The following is a 24,231-nucleotide window of genomic DNA, read 5'->3' as shown; positions in this document are numbered from 1 at the left end:
TCGTCGAAGAAAAAAAGAACTTATTGATGACATTGAGGTAAACAAACCGAAAACTCCCCTTAGTTTTAGGTTTTAGGTAAAATAATCAGGTAGCTTCATGAAAAGGAGAAGACTAGGCATCTCCTATGTCTGTGCGCTAACGCGTGAAGGGAGTGAGAGTGTTTCCCCACGTTGGTAAAGCAGATGGGCCTCGCCGGGCAGTGTGGGTGTACGTCGAGAGGCCACGGAGCTGGAGTCTGTGGTAAGCGACGCGTGACTCCAGGGTCACAAAGGGCACGTGTAGACAATGTCTGCAGTCCCCAAACATGTGTTCTCTCAGGTTGAATCAGTCCCCATTCGTTTGCCAAAATCCCAGGCACTAGAGCCCATTGCACTTCTGGTGCGCGGATAGGCCCTGAATGAACTTACAGACTTGTCTTGGGATCTGGCCAGGCCCCTGCGCACCCCCGGGCTGGTGGGAGCAGGATGATGGGGCGTGGGCAAACGCCATGCTTGCCAGTGTCTATGTCCTCGGAGCCAGTGGTGTCAGGGCCTCACCAGAGAAGCAGCGGCGCCACACCACACCACCCCTCAGGGTCACAGTGTCTGTGACCGTGGCAGGAGGGACTCAAGAGACTAGGCCTGCTTGCACGTGAGGCTTCTGTGGGTGCGTGAGTCGGGTGTGTGGCTCCCCCTCGGGAAGCGCCCTCAGCTTCGTCAGGCCAGAGTGAATGCGGCCCCGCAGCCACATGCTGCTGGAGCAAGACTCGTCCCTCCTCAGCCCGCATCTGAGGTCTCAGCTTCCTTGGTGAACCAAATAAGTGTCCCAAGTACACATTTCCTTGTGCTTGAAAGATAATTTGTGGGACTTTTTCTTGTAAGGTTACCCTTCATTCGTGTAAAAATCACTGTTCCCCAGAATGGGCGTTTTGCTTGAAGAGTAAGGATGTATTTTAAGGCTCATGGTCCTAGTTGGACATTAGCAAGAAGAGCACCTGTGGAGGCCCAGGTCACCCTAGTGACCGCGTCTTTGAGTTGAGAACACTGAGGCCCAGAGGGGTTAAAAGGGTTGCTGAAGGTCTCTCAGGTAGTGAGTGGTGGATCCACGTGTGGGGACGTGGGAGCCTGTCCCTTCTGGTGTCCTCGGCAGGTGTCCTCGACAGGCCTCCTGGGCTCTGTCCATGGTGCTCAGTCTCGGGCACAGACTGGTGGCTTGGGACCTGACACTGGTCTCAGCACCTTGGCCCTGGTCTTTCCCCAGAGGAGAGGGAGACCATGGCTGTGAAGAAGGCGGGGGTTAGGGGGGTGGCCGGGGCCGGGGGAGGAGGGACTGAGCAGCCTCAGTGAGCTAGCTGAGGGCTCCCTGCTTCCCTTTGCGGTTGTGTTTTACACAGAGTCTAGAACCTGCCCCGGTGACCCGTCCGAGCTTGTTCTGGTGACAGGCGGACAGATGAGAATTGTGCTTTCTCCTGGGTTGGGGCCACTCCGACCAGATGGAAAGTACTGGTGTTTCTGTCCCCGGGACGTCCACGTGAGGCATCAGGGAAAGCTCGCGTCTGGGAGACTGAACTTTCTCTGAGTCTCGGAGGGGGGCGGTAGAGAGCCCCTCCGCAATTGTCGATCTGCTTTTTTTGGCAGAGGCTGAAATATGAAATCGCTGAAGTGATGACTGAGATTGACAATCTGACTTCAGTGGAGGAGAGGTAAACAGTCGGCGCCACACTGCTGAGCTACTAACCTCTTCTCTCCCTGCCTCAGCTGCCGGCTGACCACAGCGGGGGCAGGACAGTGGGGATCGCGAAGTGGGGTGGCCGTCGGGGGGCTGCTGGTGCCTCGGCTCTCCACCCCTCACCCCTTCCTGCTCTCTGCGGAGGAGTCGGGTGCTGCCCCGGGGGCCGTGGGTCTCCTCTCCCTTCCCTGGAAGCACAGGCCCCTCTGAGTTAGCCTGGGAAGAAGCGCCGCTCTGTACAGCAGGGGACGGTGCTCTCCTTAAACCGCTCTTTGTCATTGTCAGCTTTTTCTGAAGCAGGAATCAAGCATAGGGAAGAGCCTGGCAGCCACGCGTGCCGCCTCTGCGGTGGGGGGTGTGGGGGCGGGGATGGGGGGCGGCGGGGCGGGGGAGCCCGGGTGGTCTTCTGCACTGAGGGCCTGGCCGGGGAGGCTGCGTGCCCCCCTGCCCTCAGTGCAAATGTTCGTTCGCTAACAATTTCTTAACTGTTTGAAATGTGTAGCAAAACTACCCAGAGGAACAAGCAGATCGCTATGGGGAGGAAGAAATTCAACATGGATCCCAAAAAGGTAAGTGGACCTGCCAGTATTCTGGCCTGCGAGAGGTTGCGTGAGTCACCGGTTTGATCGGCTCTCACTCTGGACGGAGGTGGTCACGCCCCCTCGTAGGTACTGAGAGTGGGAGCTACGCTGGTGTCATGTAGGGGCTGTCGGTGAGTGGGGTGAAGCACAGGCATCCGTCGCCCTCGTCCCTGGACCCGAAGGCCATTCTTTGGGTGTGAGGCTCCGGGTGAGGCCAGGCCGCGGCAGCAGCGGGCGTGGGGAGGCCCTCGGTGGGGCCAGGCTGAGCCGCGTGTCTTCCCGCTGCAGTGCGGCCCTGGGGACCGGCGGGCAGGGCTGTACCCTGTGCGTCTGCTCGGGGGTTCAGTGGTCCAAGTCCGGGGACTTTGCTCCTTCCGTTCACCTTCGAGAGCAGATGTCCGCGTGAAGGGCCGGGGAGCTCTCCTGATTGAAGCCAGCACCAGGTCTTCCCTTGAGTTGGATTTTCTAGCAAAATGCCCGAAAATAATGAAACCTGCAACACATAGGGGCGTGTCTTTGAGGTTGAAGCAGAAGACTCAGCAGAGCCCGTAAACGCTTTCTGGAATGCTGGGCTCGGCCGCAGGACCATTTGGTTCTGAGACAGAAGAGTGGAGCCGGGCCAGCCACCAGGGCTCGTGTCCCGGAGAGGAGCACCATGTCCCCGAGCAGCTGACTTCATTCCGCCATGATCTCGAGGTGGCAGTCACATCACACACCTTCCTTGGCATTTTACTTATTTATTTTTGGCATTGAGCCTCTGTGCTAATTAAGATTTGTTCGTTCAGCAAATGTCGATTGCAAGGACTGCACTGTGCAAGGTGTGAGGTCTGCACACTTGCACTTCCAGGTGCAAGCGCGGTTGCAAATGGTACGTAAAGAAATGGCTTGCCAGCATGCCTGCTCCTAGGCCTCATCGCGCCGGAGGCCGGGCTTTGTTCAGCCGGTGTCCTCCCGGCTCTGCGCAGTTTCCCATCGCTTCCTGACTCTGCGTCGGGGCATCCGCAGCCCCAGATTGGAATGCGGCGCGCTCCAGAAGGATCTGTGCATTTGGTAATGATGAGGTTTGGAGTGAGAAGCGTTTTGTTGTTGTTTTTCCTTTCTGGAGGAGCTGAGTTGACAGAGTTGGCTTAATCAGCAGATCGGATAGGCACTGGCGGCGTCTCAAGAGGCGCTTCGCGGGGTGGGGGTGGGGGGACGACTGTTTTGAAAATCGGATCTTCAGTTATATGGTGCAGTGCAGGATAGCACCTTGGGAGCGTCCACGGCCTCCCCACGCAGCGTGCAGACACCCTGGTGTTTCAGGGATGCCCTCCTCCGCCCGGTGCCAGCCTGTCCTCTGGTTCTGCACTCACCGGGTGTCTGCCGTGCAGTGTAGTCGGCAGGGCCGCCTCACGCTTTTTGAGAACTTGCCACGTGTCAGCAAGCGCTGACGAAGGCCTGGATTCGACACACCTGACCTCACTGGGTGGGCTCCGTTTTCATGCCTGGGGCACAGAACCTCTCAGACGTGCCCAGTGTCCTGAGCGAGGAATCCGCCTCAGACTCGGGCTTGTGACCACCGCACTTCGCTGGGCTCCTGTGGGGCCCTGGGGCTGGTTTGGCAGCACCCCCAGGAGTCCAGCCCCCAGGAGTCCAGCCCTCAGGAGTCCAGCCCTGCGGGATCTCTCCACCACAGCAGCTGAGTTACCTGCCTTGCCTGGGCTGTGGCCGGCTGCTCCTCGGGCTTTGTTCTGCCTGTATACCCCTCCACCTGAGAGGTTTTTAAGATACTGATTATTGGTTCTACCCAACAATTTATTGGTAATTATTTACAAATTTAGCCTGCACATGGCCCTTTGCTGGGGACAAATAATGAGAATTCCCTCGTCTTCTAGATGATGATGACACTCTGGCCGCTGTAACAAAATACCATAGACTGGTGGCTTAAGCACTAGACATTGACTTTTCGATCGTTCTGGAGGCTGGAAGTCCAAGCTCAGGCTGCCAGCATGGCTGGGTTCTGGGGAGTGCTCTCTTTCCAACTTACGGCCTCCTCCTCACAGAGTCCCCAACTGGCAGAGAAGAGGCAGGAGAGCGCCCCCTAGTGTCTCTTTTTAAAAGGGCCCTGGTTCCATGAGATCGCGGCCCCGCCCAATGGCCCCATCTGACCCTAACTGCCTCCCAGGGCCCAACTTCTTACACTGTCACACTGGGGGTTAGAGCTTCCAGATAGAGATCTTTGGGAGACACATTCAGTCCAAAACAGCACAGGGCGTTCTCACGTGCGGTGCGAAACGGGCTCACATCAGAGACTTTCAGGCCAGCAGGAAATATTTGAAGTCACAGAGTGGTGACATTCTGGACGGGAGCTTCTGTTTCTGTAGGTACATGAGATACACGGGCAGCACTTGGGGGTATAAATGAGGAAGAGGAAAGGTTGATTCAGGGAAGCTGGAAACATCCTACAGCCTCTCTCTTTCATTCCTAGTTTCCTAGAAATGCCTTAAAAAATATAACATACGACTCTGTAACAAGCAGGAGTTCACCCACTTGACTAGAAATTGAGGGAATCCTGGAAGACAAAAGATGAATGGTGGCCCAAAGGACACTCAGGAAAGATTTACTCTGGAAGGGACAGCCACGTCAGGGGCTCCGCTCCCTCGGGCAGCACGTGTGGGGCGTGGGACCGCAGAGGGGACATCCAGACTGTTTACCCTTGGCTGAGCTTGTGCCGAGCAGCTGTGTGTGCCCCCAGGTGGGAGACGCAGGTGTCTCTTCTCTGCTGGCCTCACTGAGGAGGAGGAGGAGGAAGAGAAACACCCACTCCCAGAGACCAGCTTCTGAGCAACCCAGCTTCTGAGCAACTCCAGAAGCAAACGGGGTTCAGTTGGGCTACCAGAGAATTGGAAATACAAAGGTAATCACCCAACCAGGAATCACCAAATGTATGAGCTGCTTGACCCTGTGAAAGAGACGTGAAATGCCACAGAGCTAACACAGGAGGAATCATTGAAAGTATGTTTTGTATATTATAAAGCTCATCAGAGATGATGGGGTGGAGGCTTATCCTTGGTGCAGGGAAGGGGAGTTGTGGAAAAGACCCTCGGAAGCGAAGAGCCAGCTCCCTGTGAAAACCCACCGCTCCGGTCTGGGATGGGCACACAGGCAGGGCAGGCTCTCCTGTTCTCTGTTGCTCTGCGGAGAACCATGAGACGGCGGGAGGCAGGTCTGGCCAGAGTTCATCGAACAAAAGTCCCAGGAAGAGAGAATAGAAGACAGAGTGGAGGGTGAAATTCTGGAGTATTTCAGAGCTAGATGAAGACAAAATCCTCAAAATCAAAGGGTTCACCAAATGCCAACCAGGATAAAATTTTCAGACACTGATCCATAGAAATATCCAGGAAAATACCAGAAAACTTACGGATAAAGAGAAATTCATTGACTTTCCAGGGAGGAAAGACAGATTACCTAAGAAGAAACCAGGATCACAGCAGGAACACTGGATCAAATGCAAAGGGAACTGTTTTCCAAGGTCTAAGGAAACGTGATTTAAAACCTAGAGTTCTGGAGAGGCTGGTGTAGACGTGCAAAAAACCAAATAAAATAATAAAAGCCAGCATTCTGAATCACAGCTGTCACCTGTGTGAGGAGGCAAGTGAGGACATTACAGATGTGCAAGGACTCACAGAAGGAGCAGCTGACAGGTTCCCTGAGCTCTAGAAATCGTGTTTGGAGCAGGGCATCTGTAAACAGGACAGGAATCCAGGATGCAGGATTAAACCACTGGAACGACAGTCAAGTCTAAAGGAGAGCTTGATTGTTGAAAGAATGTTTTAAAAGTTAAAGTCCCAGAGATGCCTGGGTGGCTCAGTCAGTTAAGCATCTGCCTTCAGCTCCCATCATGATCCTGAAGTGCCAAGATCAAGTCCTGCATCAGGCTCCCCGTGGAGCGTCTCCCTCTGGCCCTCCTCCTTCTTGTGTTGTCATTCTCTCTCTCAAATAAATAAATAAAATCTTTAAAAAAAATTAAAGTCCCAGATTACCTCAGTACAGTTGACCCTGGAGCAGCGCTGGGTTTGAGCTGGAAGAGTCCACTTACCCGTGGAATTTTTTTTTTTTTTTCAGTACATACAGTACAGCACTGGAAATGTATTTTCTCTTCCTTAGATTTTCTTAGTAACGTTTTCTTTTCTCCAGCTGACTGTTGTAAGAATGTTACTCTAATATTGTGATACTATTATAAGAATACAGTATATAACATATGAAACGTGTTAATTGACTGCTCAGGTAATGTGCCAGGCTTCCGGTCCGTAGTGGGCTATTAGTTAGGTTTTGGGGGAGTCAAAAGTTAAATGCAGATTTTCGACGGGGGGTGGGTATGAGGACCTATACCCCCATACCCCCTGCGTTGTTCAAGGGTCAGCTGTTTGTAAGTAGCAAGGGAGAAGGGAAGCAGGTCAAGGTTGGCTAAGGTTTTGTAGATGTTCTTGGATGAGTGTACTTTAAATATTAAAATTTTATTTATTTTTTTAAAGACTTATTTATTTGTCAGAGAGAAAGTGAGCACAAGCAGGGGGAACAATAAGCAGAGGGAGAAGCAGGCTCCCAGCTGAGCAGGGAGCCCAATGCAGGGCTCGATCCCAGGACTCCGGGATCATGACCTGAGCCGAAGGCAGAGGCTTAACTGACCAAGCCGCCCAGGTGCCCCTAAGTGTTAAAATTTCAAGAGCAACCACTAAAAATAGGGATAAGATAGGATTTAAATTACTAGGAAAAATTGCATAAAGAAAACTTAATTCAACAGAAGGCTGAAAAGACATGAGAAATACCTAGCATATGTGAAGGCTCGGAAAAGGAGTGGCGACAAACCGGTAATCGCCGTCAACTTGATTGGGCTCAGTTACCTTTTAAAAGCACCTTCATGTTAGGTTGAGGAAGCAGCAGTGAAATGCGGTTGTCTTCTGACTGAGACACACACACGGAGCAGACACGGAGCTTGAGAACAAGGAAGTAGGAAAAGATACACGAGGTGTAATGGGTTGAATGGTGCCCCCCTCCAGTAGATTCTACGTTTGCTTTTCTAAATGATATATTTTTAAAGACTTTATTTATTTGAGAGAGCGAGCACAAGCAAGGGGAGCAGCAGAGGGAGAGGGAGAAGCAGACTCCGCCGAGCTGAGCTTGGCTTGGGGCTCCTCTGGCTGCATTCTGTAACCTTGAAGCACGGAAGAGGTGACCTTGGGCTGGGCCTACTTGGTCTTCTCAAATCCTGGTTTCTCAGGCTGTTGCATAGCCTCCCCAGGGAGCTCCCGAGTGTTTGAATTTTAGAGCAGGTCGTGAGCATCCAGAGCTTGGGAGAGCCTCATCCCCAGGCTCGTTCAGTTCTGGGCTGGGCCTAGGCTGTTGGAGTTCCTGGTACCTTGTGACTGTGGGAATTGCCAGGCCTCAGGACTCTGGGGACCGCTGTGAGGCTGGAAAGAGCACAGGGCAGGATGGATGAAAGCCTCTGTCAAAGCCCCCCCCCCCTCCCCCCCCCCGACGGTGCACAGCAGAGTCCCGTCAGCAGGCAGGAGGAGGCACGGGGACCTGACCGCGGGACAGCCTGCTGCTGGGGTTCTCCACTGCTCGGCATCCCCCCATCCCCGGCCGGCCAGTATGAGCCGGGGAGATCACCCCAGTTGTCAGCCAGGCACCCATCCCCCAGGGAGCACCTGCTTCTACTGGCCCTTGGCCCCAGGACCTTGGGCTGCTTTGGATGCTCTTTCTCCTGTCCCTTGCAGTTTGGTGGGGAGGGGCGGACAGCAGGGTCTACCGGTTCCACCTGCAACCGGTCTGTGAGTCCTTGGGACTCGGAGTCGAGAGAGGCAGACCAGGGCTGCTTTGGCCTCTTACCTCTTGGCCAGGGATGTTAGGTGAGACTATAACCGTCTACCCCTGCCCAGAGCTCCCCTCCCGCACAGAGCCCTGCCTCACTCACCCTGAGAGCTGGGTGCCCACAGCGCCTTGTTTCTGGGGCCTTGCTGGACAGGCATGTCCTTGGGGTCGGAGTGCTTCCTTATGGTGCATGCACGTCCTCTCACGAACAAGACGATCCCCGGGAGGCCCGGACTCACGTGCGCTCCCACCAGAAATAGAGAGTTAATTTAGGATCATCAGACACACTGATTTCCTTGGTAAACTTTTTGAAGAACAGCATATGGTGCACAAACTTTGAATGCACAGCCTGACGAATTTTTACACATTAAAGTCCTTGCATAACCCAGAGCAAGATGCGGTGTCAGCATCAGGAGTGTCTTTCTGGTGTCTCCACCTGGCGAACAGGTTCCACGCTGCATAGAACAGTGTAGAATTACGGTGCATTCCATGCGGTCCTTCACGCCGTGTCACGTCTGTCGGACGCGTCGATGTTCTGCTGCATTTATCCTCTCTCGTTGCTGCATCGTGTTCCCTCGTGTGGAATCTGCTGGAAAGATTTCTCTCTCTCGTTGGTCAGATGTTGTTGGGTTGTTTTCCCATTTGGGGAAATTCTAAATAAGGCTGCTGTGGACATTCACGTGTTTGAAAAAAAAATAACAAGGACTCTCGGAGGGACCCGGCGGTGTAAGGGAGCTCAGGTCCTGGGCACAGAGCGTGGTGGCTGGACAGTCTTCTCTGGAATTCGTGGAAACAGAGGCAGATGGAGGGCGGAATCCCCTTCCAGCTTTGCAGCCTGTGTTCGGAATCCAGCTCACAGGCTGGCTCAGAGGTCGCCCTTCTTAGGGCTTCTCAGGAGAGGAGCACAGCTGATTCGGGCCAGGGAGGCGCCTCTGCAGCCTTTCATTTCGAAGTTGTCACCTGAGCCCTTGAGGGCCTTCGTGGGTGTGGATTTGCACGGCTTCAGCTCCGTGGCACAGACCCGTTACCGTGCTCAGCCACAGCCCACAGATCTCATCAGTGCCGCTTCACAGCGGACTATCTTCTCACACAGCAGACGTGGCCACAGGGAGTCCAGTGGCTCCCACGTGACAGGACCCTCCTCCCCTGTGCCCCCCCAGCCCTGTGTTCATCCGGGCCTTTCCCTCATCCACTGGCCGTGAGGGTTCCGGTCGTCATGTCTGCATTCCAGGCAGGAAGGAGGGAGAGGGAGCTGCTCACGAGTCCCTTTTGATCAAGAAAGTAATAGCTTCCCCGGGTCCTCTGTCCGGACTTCTTTCTGACCAGGAACATGATTATTTAGCAAGGAATGGCAAGGAAAAAGGGGAGTTTGGGAAGGGCGTGGTTGGCCAACTATATACAACATGTTCCTCTCATACACAAAGCAGATCATTCTCCCGAACTTGGGAAATCGGGTATCATGAGTACCTCTGCCTTTATAATCTCTAATATCTTCTTTGTGATATTTTTTAAAGATTTTATTTGACAGATGCAGCGAGAGAGGGAATGCAAGCAGGGGGAGGGGCAGAGGGAGAAGCAGGCTCCCGCCAAGTAGGGAGCCCAGTGCCGGGCTCGATACCAAGACCCTGGGATCATTCCCTGAACTGAAGGCAGACGCTTAACAACTGAGCCACCCAGGCACCCCCTTTTGATGCTTTGTTCCGTAACCCCTTTATTTGTCTTTTAGCCCATTTAATTGCCAGGAAGGAGTGAATTTGCTTTTCTCTGATGGACAAAATGTAGTCTGGGGTGTGAGAATGAGATCGTCCTGGTATTTTTGCCGTGTCCCAGCCAGTGAGATCATTACTGTAGATGTACTTGTGTCTTTGAAAGATGAGTCTGGGCGACCCTCCTAACCAGAGCTTCCTTTCTTATGTCCCTCTTCAGGGAATTCAGTTTCTAATAGAAAATGACCTGCTGCAGAACTCCCCAGAAGACGTAGCCCAGTTCCTGTATAAAGGAGAAGGCCTAAATAAGACTGTCATTGGGGACTATCTGGGAGAAAGGTAAGTTGAAGGAGAACCAGCAGCCCAACCAGTGCCCGCCCTCCACGTCAGGGTCTGTCAGTTACCTGTGGGCATTGGGGCACACGTGCTACTCCCTGCTCCCGCGCTGACCCAGTGCCGTTACAGCCTCTCCCTGCCTTTGTGGGGAGAGAGGTGTGGGTGCTCTGGGGCCAGGCGGGGGCTGTGATCTCTAGAAGCCCTTACTCAGGGAACCATGGCAGCATTGAAACTGGGCTGCCCCTTCTCCATACCTCAGAAAGCATCTTTTTTTTTTTTTAAAGATTATTTGAGAGAGAGCATGAACATGTGTGTGTGAGCATGTGGGCGGGGCAGAGGGGGCAGAGGAAGTGAGACTCCCAAGCAGACTCTCCACCGAGCACAGAGCCTGACGCAGGGCTCGATCCCATGACTCCGTGATCATGACCTGAGCTGAAACTGAGTTGGATGCTCAACTAACTGAGCCCCCCCAGACACCCCCTCAGAAAGCATCTTAATCTTCTTTTATGATTTGCTCAGAAACAGACCAGAATTCTCTCATCTTAATCTTTCATGATTTGCTCAGAAATAGACCAGATTTGCTCAGAAATAGACCAGGGGTTTTCTTCCCCCTGTTGCTTGGGGTAGGAGTGAAGGTGTGAAGCTATTAATTTTTTAAACGGATTGCTGCTGGTTGGGTTTATAGCCCCGGCCTTCTTTAATTAAGGGTCCATTGGCTGTGTGTAGCAGAGGTTGGGGAGGGCATCTAAGGCAGCGCATCCCTGAGTCAAAAACCAAACAAAAGTGTTTTTAAACAGGAGCCCAAGAGTTGCTTACCTAGAGTGGTTTCTGTTTCTAGCTTTTTATTAAAAATAGTTGATCAAGGTGGAAAGCAGAACACTTCCTATCTCATTCTGTGTGGCCAGTAGTACTAGGGACCAAAACCAGAAATAGCACAAAAACAAAACAAAACAAAATGAAAGCCCTACAGAGAAGTATCTCTTATGACTACTGAAGCAAAAAACGTCCACTAACTCTCAGTAAATCTAGCGGTACAGACAAGTGGTTATACACCAATACGTTCATCGCATGCATGCCTTCGTTACCCCAGGAATGCAAGGTTGATTCAGCATACACAAGTCAAGGTGATATACAGGATCAGTAGACTAAAGAGCAAACCCACATGACCATCGCAATAGATGCTAGAGAGGCTTTTGACAACATTCACTGCTTTAAGACAAAGGTGTTCAACAAACCAGGAAAAGAAGGGAACTTCCTCAGTATGATGCAGGCACCTGTGAAACCCACAGGCTGACTTCATGCTTTCTTCTAAGAGTGAGAACAAGATACGGTTGACTGCCCTTGCCACTTCTCTTCAATGTGGTACTGGCAGTTCTAGTTAAGCAAGAAAATGAAATTAAAAGCATCTGCTTTGGAAAGGAAGAAATAAAACTTTGTTTACAGAAGACAGAACTGTGTCTGTAGAAAATCCTGAGGAATCATTAAAAGCATTAGAACTAAGAAACAAGTTTGGTAAGGCTGCAAGATACAAGAACAATATGTAAAATCCAGTTATAGTTCTAAATGGTAGCAATGAGCAAGCCTGGAAAAGATACTAAGAAAAACAGCTCCATTTTATAATAGCATTTTATAATAGCATTAAAAGAAATAAAATACTTGGGAATAAATTTAACAAAAGAGGTACAAAGTATTTAGTCTTAACTAGAAAACTTTAAAAAAAAATGAAGACCTACGTAAATAGAAAGATATCCCATGTTCATGGATTGGAAATTTGAGCTAGAGATTTTACTCATTTCCTATTAAAATCCCAGCTAACTTCTTTGTAGAAGTTGACCTACTCATCTAAAATTAATGTAGAACATCATGGGACCCAAAATTGCCACAACCTTGGAAAAGAAGAACAAAGTTGCAGAACTTAACATTTTCTGACTATAAGACAGACTAAAGCTACAGTAATGAAGATGGTGTGGTACTGGTATAAGGATACACTTCTAGGTCATGGAATAGAATTGAGAATTTAGAAATAAACCCTTAAATTTTTTTGTCACGTGATTTTTGACAAGGGTGTCAGGACAGTTCCGTGGTTGAAAGAACAGTCTTTCAATGAATGGTCTGGGACACCTGGATATCCACATGCAAAAGAGTACCATTGGACCATTCAGGTTATGCAAAAATTAAACTGAATCAAAGAACTACATGTGAGAAGGAAAACTATAAAACACTTAGAAGGAAACATAGGGGTAGGTCTTTGTGACCTTGGATTAGACACGAGTTTCTTAGATGTGACCCAAAAACATAAATAGCAAAAGAAAAATGGGGGTAAATGGGACATCATCAAAATTGAAAATTTTTGTGTTGGAAAGGACATCCATCGAGAAGGTGGAGAGGCAATCCACAGAATAGGAGAAATTTTTATAAGCTACGTATAAATCTGATAAGGACTTCTTTTTTTAAAAAAAGATTTTATTTATTTATTTATTTGAGAGAGAAAAAGAGAGAGCATGAAAGGGGAGAGGTCAGAGGAAGAAGCAGACTCCCCACTGAGCAGGGAGCCCAAGGCGGGACTCGATCCCAGGACTTCAGGATCATGACCTGGGCCAAAGGCAGTTGCTTAACCAACTGAGCCACCCAGGCGCCCCCTGATAAGGACTTCTATCTAGAATACATGAAGAACTCCTACGACTCAATAATACGGCAGCTTAATTATAAAATGAGCAAAGCATCTGAATGAACATGTCTCCAAAGAAGATACGTGACTACGTGATAAGGCCAGTCAGCACACGGCAGCATGTTCAGCATCCTCAGCCCCCATCAGGGAGCTACCACTTCCCACCCACGAGGATGTCTGTAATAATAAGACATGCACCGCCCAGGATGTGGGAAAACCTGAGCCTTCACACGCTGCTGGTCCCATTCCCAGGGCCATGGGAAGCAGTTGGCAGTTCTTCAAAATACTCCCGTCTCCGTGCGACCTGCTCGTTCTACTCCCAGGTGTTCACCCAAGAGAAGCAGAAACGTCCATCTGCCCAAACACGCACGAGTGCTTGTGGCCGTGTGGCTCTCGGTCGGCAGAAGCGGGAAGCGGTTCCGATGTCCATGAGCTCGGGTGTCCCTCGGCTGGTGGGTGGATGAGATGCGGTTCATCCGGGTGGTGGGCTGCTGCTGGGCGGCAGGGAGAGCGGCAGGGAGAGCAGCAGAGTGCGGGTGCTTGCTGCCGCGGGTCTGCGATTCCCTTTATGCAGAGCGCTCGGCAGGCGAACTTAGGGAGGGAGACAGCAGACTCGTGTTCGCCTGGGCCTGGCAGATGGGGCGATGGGCTTTCTTTTGGGGGCAGCAAAACTGTTCAGAAATCGATCGTGGTGACAGTCGCACAGATCTGTAAATATATTAAAAGCCATTGAATGGTATGCTTGAAATAGGACAGTTGTATGGAATGTGGATTATGTTTGAACAAAGCTAAAAAAAAAAAAAAAAAAGAAAGAAAACCCACAAGAAACTGAGCAGCGGCCCAGGGCTGCAGTACCTACTCGTCTATGCCACGAGGGCCAGCGTCTGAGGTCACCATCACTGTGGCAGGTGCCTGAGACGAACGAGGACGGTTGTGGGATACGCTGGCTGGCGGCTCCTGCTGTTGGCGTGTAGTGCGTGCCTGCAGGTTTTGAGTTCCAGAAAATGCCAAGTTCCGAATCTGTGCCAGGCTCTATTTTAGGCACATGGGTTGTGTTGTTTTTAAAAAAAAAAAGATGGACTCATCCACTCGTGAGCAATCTTCTGTTGGGACGATACAGGTGAAAACCACTTCTCCCGTCTGCTAGAAGGTGCTGGGGCCGAGGAGGAGCAGAAGCACGTAAGGGCATCGGGTGGGCTGCGGTTGGCAGTTAGGCCGGCTGGTCAGGCTTGTCCTGTTGAGAAGGTGACGTTTGTGCCAGGCCATGAAGGGGACGGGGGGTGTACTGCAGGCAGGTGTTGGGGGAGAGCAGGACAGGCAGAGGGTCAGCGTTCGGGGCCGTGTGGCTAGAGCAGAGGGAGAGGAAGGGTGGCAGAGGTTCTTAGGGTGATGACGGCCCCCTCTGCCCCTTGCTTGGGGTGGGGGGAGGTTCCCAGTCCAGGAAGGACGTGGTCTGATTCACAGCTCAAAGCTGTGGGGAATTAGGGGGGTGCATCCCGGTGTGTAGGTTCAGAGAGGGGCCCGGCAGGCAGGAACCCGAGAGTGGGAGGCTCGCAGGTACTGTTCACATCGCGGGGAGTGTGGCGATAAAGGACCCATGGACTGAGGACCAAGCCTCAGAGGCCACCCTCGAGGGAGGACTGGCTACAGCAGGAGTGGGGGCGCAGCCGCCCCTCAGATCACTTGGCCTCTCAGGTCCCGCCTTGGGGTCTTCACACCTGTGCACCTGAGCCCAAGAGGGGGCCAGCTCCTCCCCCAGGGACGTGCGGTCCCCCAGCTCTGCACCCCGCACTCAGCAGCGCTGGAGCTGGGACGGTGGGCACGCGCCTTCAATGCCGACCCCCATGGCTCTGACTTGGTGGGCGCTGCCCTGTGTGGGCGCTCAGTCCGGTGGGGGCCCGCTCCCCGGTCCTCACTGCTGCCTGCCTACGATGAGCGGGTGCTCGCCGCCTCCGGGGCCGGTCCCCCCAGTAACCCCAAGGCCTCAGACAGCCGCTTGCCCCAGAGAAAGGAGGGGAACGTTGCCGCATGTGCTGTGCCCGGGCCCCTTCCTGAGGCCGTGGTCATCCTTGCAGCCCCACGGGCAGCTGGTGGGTGTCCCATTGCAGGTGCCCCTGGGCCATGGCCATTCCTCACGGTTGACAGTGGCGGGCATGTGCCTGTGGGGCAGCAGCACCCTTGTCTTCAGCAAGGTCTGGTCTGCTCTGTGGTCCAGGGAAGACCAAGGGACCACCGTCGCCTAGGGGAAGGGGAACTTTTGCGTCCTGGCCTGCACCTGTGGTGACAGCAGCGTTTCGCTGTCTTGGGCTGTCCTTACTGTCCCTTGTGGCCAGGACCTGGGGGAAAGAGCAAGGAGAGAAACCCCAGTGAAGCCTGTTGTCCTCTTTCACATGATGTAGAAGTTGAGGCCTTTGATGATCTTCTTCTGTGTAGTTTGGTTTTAAAACTCTCGTGCACTACCGGGTTTCTGCCCCAGCACCGGGCTCCCGAGTCCCGCCTGCGAAGGGGGAGCGCTGTCAGCGGCCGCTGGTTGGGAGAGCGGAGGGAGAGCGTGCGCCTGGCGCTCAGGACCCTGCGGGACTGCGTGGCTTGTACCCAGCCATGGCGGCCATCTGGAGGCTTCCGATGGCCCCTGTACCCTGATCGGCACCAACTGTGAAGTAAATTCCTAACATCCTACTGAGTCTCCTTTGTCCTAAGCCTGAAAACGAGCGTGCAGCGCAGTAGATCTTAACTTCTAGTTGTGCAAGACGAGAAACCAGACCCTTGGTCTACGTAGTAAAGGTCTTTCTTTTGAAATGACAGATGTTCTGCGCAGTGGCCTTGGACCTCACTTGCTTTCTTTTCCAGGGATGACTTTAATATTAAAGTTCTTCAAGCATTTGTCGAACTCCATGAGTTTGCTGATCTGAACCTCGTGCAAGCCTTAAGGTAAGTGTTGGAGCCCGGGCTGGCCGCGGGAAGTGTGGGAGCAGGAGACAGGCCCTTCCCCCTCTGGGGTTCCCGGGCCGCCGTCCCCTGGAGCTGCAGACAGGCCCGGAGAGGCGTTCGTGGACCGTGGGGCATGTGTTGTTTCCCCACCCAGGACTTGGCCCTTGGGTCTGGGCTGTCCTCCTGCTTCGAGGCTGAGCCCCTCTCCCCGGCCTCTGGCCGCAGACGCCAGCCTCGCAGACACCCCGGTGTGGGCCAGGGGACATGGGCACAGCTCACAGGCAGAGTCTGTCCCCGAGTCCCTGCCTTGTCCGGGGAAAGCCCGGCGTCCCTGCGCCCCGGACCCCAGGGCCGCCCTCGTCCCCCGGTGCTTGTTTCTCCACAGGCAGTTCTTGTGGAGCTTCCGGCTCCCCGGGGAGGCGCAGAAGATCGACCGCATGATGGAGGCGTTCGCGTCCCGCTACTGCCTGTGCAACCCCGGCGTCTTCCAGTCCACAGGTGGGTGAGGGCGGGGGCTGAGAGCCTCTGTGCAGGCGGGCGGGCGGCTGACGGCCCCGCACCCGCTGGCCTCCCGCAGACACCTGCTACGTGCTGTCCTTCGCCATCATCATGCTCAACACCAGCCTCCACAACCACAACGTGCGGGACAAGCCCACGGCCGAGCGCTTCGTCACCATGAACCGCGGCATCAACGAGGGGGGGGACCTCCCGGAAGAGCTGCTGCGGGTGAGCCTCTCGGCCTTGGGGCCCGCCAGGCACCTGTGGGGGCCCTCGGGGACGCAGAGCGGACGGGCCCTGTGGCCCCCGGCCGGGTCCCTGAGCGCGCCGTCGCCTGTGCTGCTCGCAGAACCTGTACGAGAGCATCAAGAACGAGCCGTTCAAGATCCCCGAGGACGACGGCAACGACCTGACGCACACGTTCTTCAACCCCGACCGCGAGGGCTGGCTCCTGAAGCTGGGTGAGTGGCGGCCGGCGGGCGGGCCCCGCGCTCGGAGCCCCCAGCCCTCGGCAGCCAAGGCCCCCGACCAGAGGCAGAACCGCTAGAAGCGAAGGCCGTTGGGCCGCGTCTGCCCGCGGTAGCCGGCCGCACGCCCCCGGCTCGATGGCTGCTGCTTTGAGCCCTGCCCTGTGCGAGCGAGGCCGCCCCGTCCGTGTCCACGGCAGAGAAGGACGCCCGGGCTGCACGAGCGTCTCAGAAAACTGCTCAGTTAGCGTCCTGATAGACCCAAGGCAGTTTTCTGTACCGGAGGCAGGTGCATTTACTGCGAGAACCTGCGTGCCTTTCTCTTGGTTTGGTGCGGCTGATTTCTGACGCGTGGTTTAAATGTGCCTTCTTGTTGTTTCCCTTCTGCCCGTGGCTCCCACCTTTCTGTTCTGTGACGGGCTGTCCCTGCTTGTCTGCGTTAGGAGGTACGTACCCAGCGGCTTCCTGCCTCTCCCCCAGCCGCTCGTTCCTCTCTCCGTCTCTCTCCCCCGTTGGTCTGTGTGAAGCTCTGATTCGTGGCTGCCATTCATCCGACCATGTGGCTTTGGACGCGCCGGGTTAGCTTCATGTAGGGCGCAGTGAACGGGACACCTGCTCCCGCGGGGCCGGGCGAGGCGTGGCCGGGACGCCAGCCTCTCTGCGCCCAGAGCGCATGGGAAGGCCGTGTGGGAACCAGCTTGCCCTGCGTGTCCTCGGGCCCGAGCAGCCTCGGGACTGCCGGTCGCCTGCTCCATCCCCGTACATCCCCGGTCGCCTCTCATACCAACCCAACAGCGCATGTCTGCCCCCCCGGACGGAGCGCGGGAACGTTCAGCGGGCTTCCTAACCACAGACGAGTGGAGTAGCGTTGGTATTTTTTGGGCAATTACAAGAATTGATAGGGTGGTTTTTTTTTTTGTTTTTTTTTTTTGTCTTGTTTTCATCTGGGGGGCGGGGGATTTCTGCATTCCTGGGACATGAGAGCCTGTGACATGGGACCATGTGTTCCAACCAGGTGTGGTCACTGTAGAACATACTGTAAGACACCAGGCCTGAGTGAGTCCCTACGGCTCTGTGTTCTTAATCAGGGGGAGGGTAAGAGGCAGGTGTGAAGATGTGTGCCAGGACTCGGCCGTTCTGATTTGCGGGCTTCCTCTGTTTTTTTCTGGCTTAGCTGAGGTTTGGGAATGTTATAGATCTTTGTCTAGAAACCCAGAGCCATAGCTGTGGAATTGGAGATGCATCTCTCAGGTCACCTCAGACCTCTGGCCCTGGGGTCAGGGCAGAGGGTGGACGTGTCTGACACTCCAGCAGCAGTACCTGGGCCCCTCCTGTCCTTGCATTGCCAAGGAGGGCCCCTCGTGTGACAATGACTGTGTAGGCCTGCCTGGCAGCCAGTGTGGCCTTGGCTCCGGCGGGAGACACACCTGCTTCTAAAGCAGGAATGAGATGAGGGAGACAAATGCTGAGTGGGGCTTGTGTTCCCCCACATGTAAGCCGTGCCCAGAGCACCCCGAGGAGCTACAGAGCTGGTGGGGTACTGAGTGGGTGCCTGAGGGCCCCCAGCAGTCAGTCAGGGCCTCGGCACAGTGGGCGGCCCAGGGTCAGCTCCTTCCATGCTCCGCCGCCACATGTACAGGTGTGAGAGGGCAAGTTGCCGCGCTGGCATTCCCGGTAGCTGTCACAAAGCTAGTGGTGATGGTGGCACTCAGACCTTGGGCCTACCAGCCAGCCGGGTGACTGCCCAGGCCGCCTCCGTACCTTCTCTGCACACAGCTGTGGCCATCCAGAGAGTGGGTTTCCAGCAGGCAGGTCCGCTCTCCACAGCTGCTGGGCCTGGACACAGTCCTGCCCACAGGCAGCCTCCCAGGAGTCTTGACGCTGGCCTGGCCCCTAGGGACAGCTGGTTGGCGTCGGGCTCCAAGGGCCAAGAAGGCAGTAAATCTACTGGAAGCTGAGGCTAGAGATGTGTTAGCTGGGCCTGGGTTAGCTCCGGGCCCTTCTCTAGCACAGGGCAGACACAGGCCTGCACACGGAGGTGCTTGGCCAGGGGCCTACAACACAAGCATAGGAGACGACGTGTGTTTTGCGCACCCACTTAAACAAAGGAGGTCACCATGTGACCTTGCTCCCTCGTGTTTCATCGTAAACTTAGTCTCGGGCCAGGTGGTGCTTCCAGAAGGCCTGGGCGCTTTGCGAGAGCACAGGAGTGTTGTGTTGCTTCGGGATCATCAAGGAGAAGTGCCTTACAGCCGCTGTGCTTTGAGAGTGGGTCAGATGTGCTAAGAACAGGCAGGCCCGTGGGTCAGAGTCGAGCTGTCCTGCAGGAGGAGGTGGGTGTCGCAGGGGGTGTGGGCACGGTGTGCCTGGGAGCAGCCGTGAACTAGCAGCAGCCGTGAACTAGCAGCAGGTTCAGAGTGGAGAAGCCAGGCTGCTTTCCACAGGCGTGAGTGCTGTGTGTGTGTGTGTGTGTCCGTCCGTCCGTCCATATCTGTCTGTCTGTCCCTCCCTGGCTCATGAGGCTCAGCCAGGAGCCTGTGTAGGCAGAGCCCATCTGTTCCCCTGCAGCGAGACCTGTGGTGGCTCCAACACCAAAGGTGGGACCCCTGCTCCCCCCTTCTCCCCTGCTGGGCCTGGCCCCAAAGCTGGAAGGGTACCTCGGGCTGGGCTGGGAGGCCTTTGGCCATGACCACCAGCCCAGGGATTAGGGTCCCCAAGATGCGCCACTGAACTCAGGAGCCCCCAGGGGCTAAACGCTGAGAAGCCTTCCTGGCTAACCCGGCGCTTCTGGTGCGGGGTGGGGCAGGGTCGGCGATGGGGCTGCGGGTGAGCAGAGCCTGGGCTGCAGCCGGAGCGCGTGTGGGCTCCCGGGACGATTCTCTTGAGAACCTGCCTGCGGGGCTGAGGGGAGGGAAGGTGCTGGCAGGAGGGTCAACGCTCAGGCGGTGTGGTGGCAAGAAGGAAGGGCCAGGGCCGTGAGGGGAGCCCTGGGGAGGCCCTGGAGGCCACTGAGGGGTTGGGTCCTCGGCTGACGGTGTGAGCCTTTGCGAGCTTCGGGCATGGAAAGCCGGGATGAACTTACGTCTTCGAGGCTTGCCCGTGGCTGCTGTTCAGAGGAGAGTCGGGGGCAGGGAGGCTGGCATGGGTGGGGGCGGTTGGCGCCCCAGCCCAGCACCAGTGCAGCCTGAGATAGACCTGGTGGAGGGCGGTAGAGTGAACTGGCCATGAGGATGTACCTGGAGAGAATCTGTGCTGTCCCATCACTGGAGGACTTGGGGACAAGGGTCTCCCGGGTCCCCTCCCTGTGAACGTGGGCTTCCCCAGGACGCCGCAGTGGAGGTCCGGGCATGAGCAGGGCTCCTGGTGCTCGGCCCTGTGCCTGGTCTTCCAAGGAACCAGTGAGGCCCCCGTCCAGAGGGAACGGACAGTTCCAGTGGGGGAGGCTGCATGGGAGTGGGGAGAGATGGGGGCGGGGGGGATGCGGCTCTAGGCCCAAAGACCCCTGGGGACGGATGTGCGGTCTGTGGGCCGCAGAGAGGGCAGCAGGAATCGGGGAGGCACACGGTCAGACCCCTCGGACAGGGACCAGAAGTGAGGTGCATGGAGCCGGGGGTGTCTGTCAGGGAGGAGGGAGACGTAGCTGGACCTTCTCCGCACAGCTGAGGCCCCCTTCTTAGTGCCCGGCGAGCCTGCACACCAGCCTCTCCAGTTGCATTTGGGCCGGCCCAAGGCCACCCGAAGGAGGTCCGATGTGTGATCAGTGAGGCAGGGTGAGGGGTCCCAGCGGGGTCACCTGAGGACCTGGCCGGTGGCTCCGAATCCCAGTGGTTGTGACTCTCCCCCGGAAGTGGGATGTCTTCCTTGCCTGGACTCCTGCAGACTCCCTGCCGGGTGGCCCTCTTACCTCAGTCCCAGGGGGACATGGGACGCCGGGGAGCGTGCCTTTCTGTCCCTCCGTGACCCCTGCCCCCACGTGACTCCCACGACCTTTCCTCCCACACCCTGGTCCCTCCGTGTCTTAGAGCCAGGCGGGTGAGCTCCGCCCCGAATGTCATGTCGGGGAGTGACAGAGCAGGGCCAGCTGCTGCTTGTGGCCACGGATTGCTTGATTCTGTTTTTTTTTAAACTTCATGTCAGAAGCAAAGGCGGGAAGTTGAAGCCCATTTGTGCTGAATAGCTAAGGGTAAAAGATTTCCTTTTCTGTAGTGAAAGGAGACGCAGATGAGCTGTGTGTGTGCATGTGTGTGTTTATATGTGTGTCCCTGATCTTATTAAGAGATTAATTCAATTGAGTAATTCCCGGACCCAGGAGTGATTGATGGTGACGGATCGCAGGGCCACGCGGAGCCCTGCGGTGACAGGATTAGGTGGCGGACAGGCCGGGGATCGGCACTGACTTCATCCTGTGGTCATTTCCATGGTGGGGGGGGATTAAGCCCATTCATCACGACTAACATTTCCAGAAAGGTGGAATTCAGTAGGCGGCCCAGGCGGCCGTGGCGGGGGCGCCGGTGCCGGCCCGGGTGGGGGTGCATGGGGGGCCCCCTGGCAGCACCCTGCGCCCACTCGGGGCCAGGCGCCAGGCCCCAGGGCTCGGCGGGGACTTGGCTCAGTGTGGGCAGAATGTCCCACCTTTCCAAGAGGAAGGGAGCTTAAGGCCGAGCTTGGCTCCTGGTGGCATTTCTGAAAATAGTCATTTCTGTCGGTCCCGGCCCCCCCTTCCGGGCCGCGGGTTCCCAGCGCATGCGGGCGCGGACTCATGAGCTCTTCTGCTTCCAGGAGGGCGGGTGAAGACCTGGAAGCGCCGCTGGTTCATCCTCACCGACAACTGCCTCTACTACTTCGAGTACACGACAGTAAGGGCGGCGGGGCTTCGGGGAGCGCAGGGCCCCTGGGGGTTGGGGGGGCGGGGACTGCGGGCCCCAGCCAGGCTGGCCGTGCGCTCCTCTCGCAGGACAAGGAGCCCAGGGGGATCATCCCCTTGGAGAACCTGAGCATCAGGGAGGTGGAGGACCCGCGCAAACCGGTAAGCTGGCCCCTTCTCGCCGCCCCTGCCCTCCGGCGGCCGCCGCGCCCGGTGACGGATGTCTGTCTGTCTCTGCCAGAACTGTTTCGAGCTTTATAACCCGAGCCACAAGGGCCAGGTCATCAAGGCCTGCAAAACAGAGGCAGACGGCCGGGTGGTGGAGGGGAACCACGTGGTGTACCGCATCTCCGCCCCGAGCCCCGAGGAGAAGGAGGAGTGGATGAAGTCCATCAGGTGCGCCCCAGCCCCGGCTCGGAGCCCTGAGGGCCCCGGGGCCTCCCTGTGCGCGTGCGTGGGAGTGCGTGCCGCTGCGGGAGGGCGCGTGCGTGCGAGCGTGCGCACCTGCACGTGGGGGAATGCGTGCACCTGACAGCACCTGAGCTCAGGCGCACTTCTGCGTGCGGGACCCGCCCCTGGCTGCGGAGACAGGCCCTAAGCTCTCTGCTTGGGGGCAATGCAGGTGCCGCCGGACCTCAGACTTGTCCTCTCTCCGCAGAGCGAGCATCAGCAGGGATCCTTTCTATGACATGCTGGCCACGAGGAAGAGGAGGATTGCCAATAAGAAATAGATCTCTCCCGGCCTCAACAGGTGACAGTAGAAACCAAAACCCCACAGCAGAAAGTGACTGGGAGCCTCCCCGACACCCTGGGCCCCGCCTCGCTCTCCCGCCGCCTCCCCGGAGGAGGCAGTGCCTGCCTCGCCCTGGCCGCTTGGCGCCTTTGGGAGGTGGTCGCTGAGGCCCCGCCGCTGGTGTCCCAATGCCCTCTTCCCGGCTCCGGCCCGGCTGCACCTGCTGTCGTGGCCAAGGGGACCTTGGGCCCGTCGTGCCGCACGTGCTCACCGGGGGCTGCGTTCACCGTCCTAGAAGCCGCTGTTTTCTATCAGAATGAGGAAGGAAAAGCTACCACTTTTTTATTCAGAGTTTTTTCTCAGATATATAGGATTATAGCTTTTATATGCCTTTTTATATTCTGAAATTATAATGAAAGATACTTTCTAACAGTAGTATTTTTAGAATGGCAGCTATAAATAACTCCCGGACACAAGTCTCTACTGTGCACTGAAGAAAAATTCTGTCTACAAGACACGCGCAACACCAAATGGGGGCGGTGGGCGGCGCCGGTGGCAGGGGGTGCGGGTGTGCCGCAGAGTCCCCCGCTTCCCTGGGCAGGGCCAGGCTCCAGGTGGCCAGGTCCCCTAGGGCTGCTCTTCAGCTCAGATAACTTTCTAAAAAGGCAGATCGTTAAAATACAAGCGACAGTTCTGGGTGTTTCTCTTGTACCTGTGGTCCCGGCACCGTCTGGGGGTGGAGCCCCATGAAACGGCTGCTGTTGGCCTGTGCGGACCCCAAGCGGCAGTTCCATGTGGTTCAGCGGAACCAGGCTTCCGACCAGTCCTCGCTCTTTCAAACCTGTTGGAAAACCAGTGTTTCTTTTGCTGACCTGATGGTAGTTGGACCCAATCTCTTGACGTAACACATAGACCAGTAACTAGAACAGATCTCATTCCATGTTTTCAGAGACTTACTCTCTCGCCGTGAGCAGGGAGAGCGCGCGCTGTGGGATGGAGGCGCCGGGCACTTAGGGTTTCCTGTAAATAGTGTAAAGCCCCGGATACGTGCAGGTGGTGGACCCTGAGACGATCCCCCACCGGGCGGCTGTCAGGTTGCTGTTGATCTAATAGTAGGTGCTCAGGACGTCTGCCGGAGGGAGGATGGCTCTCAGGGCAGCACAGGGCTGCCGCGGGCCGAGGCTGGGGTGCTGTGTGTTGGGTCGTTGCTGCTGGTTCTTCAGGACGGGCCCTGGGAACGGAGGCTGCCGGGACGGACCCTCTCCCACACTGCGTGGGCGCGCCCTGCCTCTGCGGCCTTTGGAGGTCACAGACTGTCCCCTGCAAGAGGAAAGTCCCAGAAAGCAGGCTTCAGAGCGTCGGCACCTGTGTGAAGATGTTAAGTACAAGTGACTGTTCCTGTGAGTTGCCTTGGTGCTGGAACTGACCGGCTGCGGGCCCCTGGCCTCAGCACCGCTGACCTTGACGTAGCTTTAAGTCACGCTAGATGCAAAGGGGTCTGAGCCCAGGGCTCTCCACCTTGCATCAAACTGAGTTTTTGTTTCATTCCCAAGCTTTTAGGCTTTGTTACTGTATTGATACCTCAAAATCGAAACTTTTAGTTTTTGAGAAAGGCAAGTCGGCATTCGCAAAATGCCCGGCTGGTATATATGCAACTCTGGCCTCCAGTCTTCCACGAGCAGAGGGCGCCCGGAGTCCGCAGCCCAGCACTGCGCCCGAGCACCCCCGCAGCGCCCGCCACGTCCGTGTCGCACACGGGGGGACCTTCCCTCTCTCCTTTGTCTGCCCCAGGTAGGCCCCTGGGGAGCCCGGGCTTTTGGTTGTTGGGGTTTGGCCTCAGTGGGGTCGGGAGAAGCGAGCTTAGGGCAGGCCCCGCAGGAGTGGTT

The 24,231-nt window shown here is 55.9% G+C and overlaps 1 protein-coding gene across 1 annotated transcript; it reads left to right on the top strand.

Moving 5' to 3' along the window:
* Positions 1 to 23,540, top strand: CYTH3 (cytohesin 3). The gene is made up of 13 exons (XM_032872728.1): positions 1 to 37; positions 1,618 to 1,682; positions 2,211 to 2,277; positions 10,069 to 10,187; positions 15,703 to 15,783; positions 16,169 to 16,281; positions 16,361 to 16,509; positions 16,631 to 16,742; positions 21,528 to 21,604; positions 21,703 to 21,774; positions 21,854 to 22,008; positions 22,271 to 22,363; positions 23,295 to 23,540. Exons 2-12 carry the CDS (start codon positions 1,645 to 1,647, stop codon positions 22,341 to 22,343), a joined length of 1,056 nt encoding a protein of 351 aa, XP_032728619.1. The 5' UTR covers positions 1 to 37; positions 1,618 to 1,644; the 3' UTR covers positions 22,344 to 22,363; positions 23,295 to 23,540.
* Positions 23,541 to 24,231: the final 691 nt, after the last annotated feature.

The sequence above is a fragment of the Lontra canadensis genome, unplaced genomic scaffold, assembly GCF_010015895.1.
Source record: "Lontra canadensis isolate GAN:19392208 unplaced genomic scaffold, GSC_riverotter_1.0 scaffold45, whole genome shotgun sequence".
Classification (NCBI taxonomy): Eukaryota; Metazoa; Chordata; class Mammalia; order Carnivora; family Mustelidae; genus Lontra; species Lontra canadensis.
Note: the sequence above shows the minus strand (reverse complement) of the source record. Positions and strands in the feature narration are given on the sequence as shown.